General features: G+C 42.5%; 1 protein-coding gene across 2 annotated transcripts in view; it reads left to right on the top strand.

Moving 5' to 3' along the window:
* The window catches only part of tpst1 (tyrosylprotein sulfotransferase 1), a 37,776-nt gene that overhangs the window by 15,039 nt on the left and 12,698 nt on the right, over positions 1-10,039 (top strand). For both annotated transcript variants that reach the window (XM_023420496.2, XM_023420497.2), the window contains exon 3: positions 6,692-6,890. In XM_023420496.2, the coding sequence (XP_023276264.1) occupies positions 6,692-6,890 (199 nt within the window). The remainder of the gene's footprint in view (positions 1-6,691; positions 6,891-10,039) is intronic.

Below are 10,039 nucleotides of genomic sequence, written 5' to 3'. Positions count from 1 at the left end.
ACAACCCCCCCCCATCCTACCACCCTCTTCCTGCCACGTAGAAGCAGAACAGTCGTCAGCCTCTCGCTCTGTTGTGGTTCACACATGAGAACATGGTTTTTATTAAACAGCTCAACGTTCTCCGAGCGGCTTTCTCTCTTTAAAGCTCATGAACTTCCTCTGGAGGGAAAAGAGTATTTCATTTCTCTTTCTCCTCTCTGTGACTTTGATCTGATCGAACGATGAAGAAGCAGAGATGATGATGATGATGATGATGATGAGGAGAAGGGGTCAGCAATCACGTTTTCCAGGGGTACAGTTTTAAAGCATGGTGTAAAACGATGTAATAATGATAATAATAATCAATATTATAATGATTATTATTATTATTATTATTATTAATTTAGGAGTAATATTTATTTATAAAACTATTTAAGGATTTTATCTGAGGGCAGATTTAAATATTATTTTACCTTAGTTTTTATCTCAGTTTCAGTAACTTAAAGAATCTTATTCACAGTTTTGTCTGTTTCTTCCTTTTTATCTACATTCTTTATAAATAATTTAACACAAGAAAGAGAAAAATAACTCATCAATATCAACAGGGGAAGTATAAATTAGACAAAACAATTGCAGATAATTATAAAAATGTTGTGTATAATTTTGCATATGGTTGAGCCCTGCTCTGCACTCAGCTGTGATGACGATCCTGAGAGACGAGTGTCGCCTCTGTCTCTGTGCCGTTCGATTATTCAGCCTTTTTTCTAACGGTGTTTTTGATCAGTTCACTCAGTCACTGTTGAAACAGGCGACAGACACTCTGCTCCATCACAGCTCGTACCGATCAAACAATCGGAGACTTCTGAGCTCGTCAGTGATGAATCATCGTGTCATGTTGCGCCTCTTTTTTTAATATCTAATCACAGAGCTCCTGAGAACACAACTCACTCACCTGATGTTTACCTGCCTGCAGACGTCCTGATAGGAGCCACATGTAAATGATTAGTATCGACCGGGTCGTTGAACCAAAGGTTAAAGCGATAGGTCGTCTGCACAGGAGCTGGCAGCTCTGTAAAGTGGCACACAGAAGATTGATTTTAGTTCTTTGCTGAGGTCGTGTCAGAGCAGCGGCTCGGTTTAAAGCCTTCACCACAGCTCAGAAATAAACAGCAAACTATAAACTAAAAAGAGCAAGTGGAGAACCACGCCTGTCCGGCCTCCTCTGTAAAACAAAAACATGTTTGTCTGATTCAGAAATGATCCGGATTTAAAACTAAATCACTGCATCAGTAAAATAACTATTATTTAACATGACATCAGTTCTAAGCTATGAAATATTCTTCACAGAAATTAAAACCAATTCAAAACTTTAAATAAGAAAATATTAATTCTAATGTTCTTAATCTTCTTTATTGATCCTGTCAGTCTGTTTCCCGACACTCTAACTTCCTGTCGGGAGACAAGTTCCCTCTGTTTCCTCTCCACACTCTGAGCAGGAAGCAGGTCTGATGTAAAGCTCCTCCAGTGTAAAGGTCTGTGTCCATGTGTAGTGTGATTATAGATTATAGATCAGCTCTAGCTTCTATATTAATACTGTGAAAGTATCAAAGCCTCAGTTCACAGAGAAATGATTTGGTTTCTCTGAGTGTTTTTACCTGAAATCTGCTTTATTTTTATTGGATCACTCAGAAAACAGTCAGCCAATCAGAGGAGAGACTCAGAGCCTCCTCTCTTCTAATTGGCTCACTGACCTGTTGTTACTAGAGCTCCAGAGAGAAGCCTGAGAGAGGAGATGTGAAATTACACTGAGATGGTTTTTTATTTCTTCTTCTGGATCGACACTTCAAATAAAACACAGAAGAAGAAACATGGAGCTTTAAAAAGGGACATTCCCTTTGTTTCTCTCAAAGCAGAAGAAAATTACTCAATATGATAAATCATGAATAAAAAGTATGATGTGGAAAAACATAAATACTTGATCATATATAAATCACTGCAGGAAGTTCCATTACCTCACATTTTATTTTGAAATCATGATTTGGATCATCTAACATTAGTTTGTTTTGGTCAAAAACAAAAATAATGTAAAAGTGTAAAATAAAGTCACAGTGAGGCGGAGGCTCAGCTACATTCTCCTCATGACTGAGGCCTGTTACTATGGCAACACTATCTGTTTTAACCCCCCCACCCCCCTGAACTTTCCTGTCTCTCTCTCCCTGTCACCATCATAATAAAGGCAAAACACCCCAAAAATATAAGTCTATAAATTCATATAATAAAGTATCTGGCTGGACTTGAATGAGCAGCTGGCGCTTATAGAAAGCTCCGCCCCTTTTCAATTTATTGATTAAGTAATAATTTAATCTCAGATTTGAGTGGCTTTTTAAAATAAGTGAGATCACCTCCAGGTTTTTTTGACATAAACACGATGAACATGCTGATCTTCAGGGGGACGTGTTGTGGTTGAAGCAGAGACGCCATGGAGACTCTTCAGCTGTTACTATAGCAACACTGGACCGTCACAGCTCAGAGCTGAGGACCCTTGAGGTTCTCTGCAAGGCCACACTGTCCTTGTCTCTTCATCATCATCATCATCATCATCATATCTTGTGTCCAGACTCTGGAAATCCTCCTCCAGTGTTCATGTTTTCATAGAGCAGGACTCGTGTGTTAAACAGCTTGAAATGGAAAAACAAACGTGAGGCCAAAACAGACTGAGCGTCTGCGGGGGGGGGGGGGGGGGGGGGGTGAAGAGCTGTTTGGGATCCAGATGCAGATCCTGGTCTTTTAGTGCACACGTCACCGCTCCACAAATTGATTCCCATCAAATATTAATGAACAGGGACCTTAACTAGAGACTGAGCTGAGCAGAAGACGCTGCTTCTGACTCACAGACGAGATACAACAGTGAAAATGTTTCTGTGGTGTTGTTGTTGTTGTTGTTGTTGTTGTGTTTAGTTGGAATGAAACATGTTGTTTCTTAAATCACATCAGTCAGTTCACTCTCATGTAGTTCTCAGTGTTGTGTCAAATCAAACTCTGCCGCTGTGCACTCACAGGAAGTGACAATACAAACACGTGACTTTCCATTAACCTGCTTGAAGCACAATTTGACAAACTGACAAACTTAAAAACAAGAAATGGAAACGGGGATTTTGACAAAACTCTCAAACTTCACAAAAAAATATACGCTCACTCTAGCTGGTTTTTCAGACAAATGTGAAACTAGTGGAAATCCATTGTCATGTTTAAGTGGCGTGATAAGGCGAGACGAGGAAACCCAGCTTCATTCACACAAACGAACGAAGCTGGGTTTATATTTTGCACAAAACTGCGATGGAGACCCAGGTTGTGATTCTTGTCCACCTGCTGGTTGCTTTGCTCACTTCCTGTGTGTGGCCCCTCGATCATGTGACGTGGAAATTACATCTACACTTCTACAACTCTACGCCTCTGCAACTTCTACACTTCTACACCTCTACAACTCTACGCCTCTACAACTCTACACTTCTACACCTCTACAACTCTACAACTCTACACTTCTACACCTCTACAACTCTACACTTCTACAACTCTACACTTCTACACCTCTACAACTCTACAACTCTACACTTCTACAACTCTACACCTCTACAACTCTACCCCTCTACACTTCTACAACTCTACACTTCTACAACTCTACACTTCTACAACTCTACACTTCTACACCTCTACACTTCTACAACTCTACACCTCTACAACTCTACCCCTCTACAACTCTACACTTCTACCCCTCTACAACTCTACCCCTCTACAACTCTACACTTCTACCCCTCTACACCTCTACAACTCTACAACTCTACACTTCTACACCTCTACACCTCTACACTTATACACTTCTACCCCTCTACACCTCTACACTTCTACACATCTGTTACTTCAGGCTCTGGTCTGACCTCTTTCCTAAAATGGCTCCTGATCTGATGAAAGAGGAGGCAGCCCACAAGTGGCCTTCAGGGCAGCGAAGCTACCTTTTACCATCATCAACATTTCTGCCCCACCTCCTCTCAAGTACTTTGCCCTCAGTGCATTAAAGTCAACCCCCCTGACACCTGGCAGAAAATGCCTCCTGCCCGCCACAACCGGCAACCCTCGCCAGCCCTCGCCCATCCCACGGCCTCGCGTCTCTATCTCCATGAAGATCTGAGTGAGCGGGCGGCCGGGCCCCAGGGCACGACCTCGCCTCAGCATTAACATCAATTACCTGGCTCTGATTGAGTGGAGGCTCTGCCCAGCTGAGAGGCTCGCTCCATTACTTATCCCAGAGCAGGGAGCCCATCCCTCCATCCTCTCCTCTCAGCTGCTGGTGATACAGAACACCACCTTGGGTAAAGGAGGCTCAGCAATGAATAATTGACAAGCTGGAGGCCGTAAAGAGCCTCATCCTGAAGGGAAGTGGTCATGTGACGGGGGGCGAAAAGGTTTTTTTTTTTTTTTTTGTCGCAACAACATTTAAAGAGGAGAAGAAGAGTTTGTGCGTCCAGTGTGGCGGCAGATGATTTGAGCTTGATGACAGGAAACAGACTGATGGGAGTATCTGTATCTGTTCTTCAGCCTCGGCACCAAAACAAACATGTAACATTCAAACTCTTCAGAAAGATTTGACCCCAAAATATGTGAATTCAGAAAACGCAATTTTCCACTTCTAATAGATGCAATTTAAATCTTAACATAGGTGATGTGATCAAGTGCAGCTGGTAGACCTCAACCCAGGAGGGGAAGTCTGGTTACAGATATAAGGGCAACTATGAAATAAATCACATGATGGTGTAGAGAACGTGTGCGGCGGAGTATCAGCGCCACGTTGAGGGAAAACAAGAAATCTGAGAATAAAGACGCAATTTTGAGAATAAAATCATAATATTTCAAGAAAAAAAATGTGATTTTACGAGAATTAAAAATGTAAAATTTGGAGAGGAAAAAAAATACATAATTTTCATTTCAACCAATCAAACGAGTGAAAAGACAGTCAGCTGCTGTTTTTGACTCAGTTTCTGATGATGATGATTAAGATGAAGTGAAACCTACAGTAGAACTTCACAGGATGCTCCACGTTCCTCATTTTAAAGCGTCTAATGTTTCTTTCTAAAACAACACGGAACCTAAAATTACAACCTCTTTTATTCTGGAAAATTTCAGATTTGTTTTTTTTCCTCAGTGTGGCGCTAACACTCCGCCTTAGACGTCACATCACATTAGACCGGCTTTAAAAACTCAATCATCCAGTTATCGATGTTATAAAGACACAAATTAAATTATTCTAATTGAGTTTTATTGACACGAAAATAATAAAGATAAATGACACGAACTGTCAGCCTGGCTCCCGGATTATGAGCCTGACTCTTCAGACTCGGTCTGTGATCTACTGAGCTCAGTCTCTAGTTTTCTGTTTATTCAAATTAGATTTAAAATTTCACTTAATGAGAACAAAAACATATTTAGGCAGTCGTCGCATCAGCTCGTCTGAATCTGTGTCTCACAAACCGCTGATTTGGGACTGAAATGACTCATCTGTGAACCATGACTCGTGTGTGTGTGTGTGTGTGTGTGTGTGTGTGTGTGTGTGTGTGTGTGTGTGTGTGTGTGTGTGTGTTGCCTGCGTCTGACATGATAGTGAAGCAGAGCGTCTTTGTCTTGATCAGTTTACGCTGCACGTCGACACTCAGCAGCCTCTCGGGTCTGGATGGATTCACCTAAAGTGATTCTCTGCCCATTTGTTGCAGAGTGGACGTTTGGACGTCTCCACCGTCCTCCTGAGAAGACGAAACCAGCTCACTCTATTAATCATGCAGGAGACTCTATACCCGCACAGTGTAAAGATTCAATTGCAAAGTAAATGGATTAGAGGAAAGTGAATTGGCAGATGGAGGTATAGACTCGTACAGGAAACGTAGGTATGGAGGAGCTGGAGATGGTAAACTGTGTGTGTGTGTGTGTGTGTGTGTGTGTGTGTGTGTGTGTGTGTGTGAGAGACAATAAGAGAAGTGTCTGTTTGGTTACGCTTCACCATGACAGACCTTTATTCTTCAAACAAACTGGAAATATTCCACTTTTCATTCGACCAATTTTTTATTTGTGTGTCTTTGAACTACACACGACCTCCATTGATTCTGAACAACTTTAACATAATCAATACAACCAAGATTCATCCGCCATCGCTGCCAATCGAAATGTCACAGCAATTCAATGGTATATGCTATGCTTCAGCTAGCTAGCATGCTAACCTCAAAATTTATATGGTACCAACAATGAACTTGACTTGATGAACTAACACGTCAGAATCTCAGAATCAATATTAAAGAAATACATAAATAAATAAAAACAGCCATGAAATAAATTCTGAAATAAATAAATTAGGTAATAAATGTAGAAATATATAAATAAATGTAAATATAAATATATAAGTGAGTCAGTAAATTAATAAATAAATTTGACAATTGATGTAGAATGATAAGTCAATAAAAATCTTTTTGTTATTAAAAATGAAATTTTTATATATTTCAGGGGACTTTTATTTTATATTTTATTTTTTTATTTATAATTTCACATTTATTTATTTATTCCTGGAGACTTTTATTCCCAAACTTCACATTTATTTCCCAGCTCCTTTTATTTCCATCTGTGTTCCATCCCAGATCGCAGGTGAAACTCTTCTTCTTCTGTGTTTTGTCAGGGTGGAGAGGTCCACAGACCAGGTCATCAAGCCCGTCAACATGGAGGCCTTGTCCAAGTGGGTGGGGAAGATCCCGGCAGACGTGGTGAGGGACATGGCCGTCATCGCCCCCATGCTGTCCAGGCTGGGCTACGACCCCCACGCCAACCCCCCCAACTACGGCCGGCCTGACCCCAAAGTCCTGGACAACACCAGAAGGGTGAGTGCTGTGAGCAGTTTTCCTAGATAACGGGGGGGGGGGCTTTTAGTTTAAAGTCTCTTGGTTTTAACACTTGTAGCGTTCGCTGTCGACCTGAGCTGAAACACAACACTGACATTTAACAGTGTGATCCTCAGACTCAGGACGAGACACAGCTCCTGTCCTCTGTGAGTCTGATGATGTCATAGTGATGTCATCAGCGTTATCTCAGCCTGGACTTTATTTGTTTACAGCAGAGAGAGCCTGCGTTCCAAACTGGGATTGTGGAGTTAGAAAGATGGAGGGAGTTTACCAGGCAGTGACACACTATCAAATTGGATTATGGGAAATGTAGGATGCAGTCATTTTGGAGCTTGGCTCATACTAATGATGGTCAGCCTCTGAGAGTCCTCCAGCTTCAGGGGGCGTCCGTGTTTAGTCTGAGTTGTGAACTGGATTTAAGGTTGAAATGTTTTGGTTCCTTGAGTGAAACACTGTCTGATATTTGACCTGAGATGAAACTTCCACCTTTACGTTTTAACAGCCGTCCCTCCGTCCTCATCACATAAACCTCCAGCGTCTTCTCCTCAGCACTGATGTCCTCGCCAGATGTCAAATCCTCCTCATATCTGGTGGAAGGCATCTGCTATTTTTGGAGCAGAATATGTTTTATTAAATTCTTCTGCTGAAGCCGAGCGATCAGGTGACATGTTCTGCAGCAGCTCCGCTCTCTGAGCCGGAGGACACGGCTCTGATTTATCACGTCTCCAGGTTTTAAAGTCGCTCTGCTGCTCAGAGGAGCATTTTCTCAATGTGTTGAACGTCTCAGTAAAACAAGGCGCCAACATCAAGACGTCATGAAGCCAAGAGACGTTTATCTATACAGCTCCATTCAGACAAAGAGCTTCACAGAGGAACTGACTGTAAAACTGCATTTAAACAAGCAAGAAAATAAATAGTTGTATATTTCATTTATTGGAAATCTATCAATAAAGTCCTGAATTGAATGACCAGCAGAGTCTTTGGTTTCACGTCTTGTCCAGTTTGATTAGCATCTTTTTCTAATGTCTGGTGCAGGTTCTGCTGTGACCCCGCCCGTTTTTGATGATGTCACGTTAGCTTTAGCGGCTCTTCGCCTGTTATTTAAGTCCGGGTGTCAGTGAGAGACGCTCCTTCTTGGCGTTCGCTTCTGAGCTAGCAGTGCTAATGTTAGCTATTCCGTTAGCAATATGCTATATACATTGGAGCATGTGCGCACCGTTAAGTTGCTATTGCTTGTTTCTATGGTTATGTAACCACTGTTGCTACGGTGACAAGTTTAGATAAATCAGCCAACTATGATCACATGATCAGATGTCAGACTGACTTTATGAACAGTATGATCATGTTGAGAATATGAAGCAGCATCAGGCAAACATCCAGCTCAAGGATATTAGACCACAGCATGGATGTAGCAGGTTGTAGTTAGCTTAGCATCAAGCAGCAGGTGAATGAACACAAGTAGTTTGTGTTTTATTTCATGTACTGACTTGTGTCGAGCAAAGGAAGCCGCACTGTAAACATCCATTCAGAGGTCAAGCTAAGCTAACAGTCTAGGCTATGAAAAGCTAAGTAAGCTAACAGGCTAATTTAGCTAAGCTAGCTTTCTGTCAGGTGTAACAGACTCAGTCATGTTTCTGTGTTGAAGCGTCACAGATAAAGAAAATGTCAGACGGTGAATAATTAATGAAAAGACGTTTTTTACTAATGAAGCATTTAATTCTCTGAGCAGCTCAGAGGCTGCCGGCAGCTACCGCCATCTTTTAAGGTGGAATGTTTCCTTGAGTGTTACTCAACGCATGATTGACGTTTGGAAAACGATCAATACACCTTAAATGTCAACATGACGACTTTGACCATTTCTTTTGTTTTCATCAGCTCTCTAGTGATGATCGGATCTTAAAGTGATGAAAAATGTTTATAAATTTCAACCGGATTATGTGAACTGTGGAGATTTTACTGAATCACTTGGAGAAAATACAAATGGCGGAGTGTCGTTCCGGCAGCTTTACACCTGTGGTGTCAGTGAGCGGCGGCTCGTCCGGGAGACGTCAGTGTTCCTGTGCTCGCTGTTTGTGACTTTAACCCCGGACAGAGTCTGTCCAGAGATCAGTGTCTGACCCTGCGAGGGTAGAACTGCTCTTTTGTTCAGCCTGTAGCACGTGACCAGATCTGCTGTGCTGTCGGTCTAAAGCTGGTTCAGGCTGGACCAGGAAATAGTCGTTGGCGAGGAGCTCATTAATTACGCAAACGCCTTTCATGTCCCTGGATGTGATGGTCGGCCGGCTCTGGGCCGGCTCTGGCCCAGCAGCGTGGGAAGCAGCAAACAGTTTCTGGTCGTCTTGTATTTGAGTTCAGAGATTCTTTTTTCAAACCCTGTGATTTTGGGGCTGAGCGCGGCACAGCTGGTCAACAGACTGTAAAGGTCCGCCGTCCCAGTCCACCGCTCTGACACTGTCCTCTGTCCCAAAGCTAAACTTTCATCCCTCTGTCGACGTCTTCGTTAGCGGCTGTGTCACCGCTAATGTCTCTGTTTGGAAGAATATCCAGGAAAGAGTTGAGAGCTGAGGAGAGCAGGTCTGAGCTGCTGATTTACAGCCGCCAGCGTCTGACTGTAAATCACCTTAACGAGCGGAGAGAAGACGACTTCACGTCATCACTGTGACTGAAGACACGAGGCTGCACTTTCCATCAGTGTGAAGTTTCCTCCTGTGATCACATGACCACTGACATGTTTAAAGTCACTGATGTGAGAAGAAGGTCCATCTTTATTTACAGTCTGTGGTTTGGACTGTGTCTGCAGTGTGTCTCACTATTCAATCAATCAATCAATCAATCAATCAACCCCCTCCCTTGCGCTCTCTCTCTGTGTGATTGATCATGCAGTTGGACGTTTCAATAAAAGCATCAACACCTCTTCCGGCAGGAAGTGTCTCCGTGGTTACAGAGAAGCCTGCAGGGTGTTCACAGTGAGGGGCGGAGCTTCAGTCAACCTCATCATGTGACTGTTGGAGCCTCAGAATCCTGGTTTTGTTTCTCTGGTGGATTTAGTCTTTAACCCAGTTTTAGTTTCAGCTCAGATCCTGGTCTGGAGGGTTTTTCCATTTGTTTAAGGTGAACCAGAAAGGGGG

Source organism: Seriola lalandi, unplaced genomic scaffold (genome assembly GCF_002814215.2).
Source record: "Seriola lalandi dorsalis isolate HSWRI2012SDOR001 ecotype SW California unplaced genomic scaffold, Sedor1 jcf7180002054646, whole genome shotgun sequence".
NCBI classification, from domain to species: domain Eukaryota; kingdom Metazoa; phylum Chordata; class Actinopteri; order Carangiformes; family Carangidae; genus Seriola; species Seriola lalandi.
Note: the sequence above shows the minus strand (reverse complement) of the source record. Positions and strands in the feature narration are given on the sequence as shown.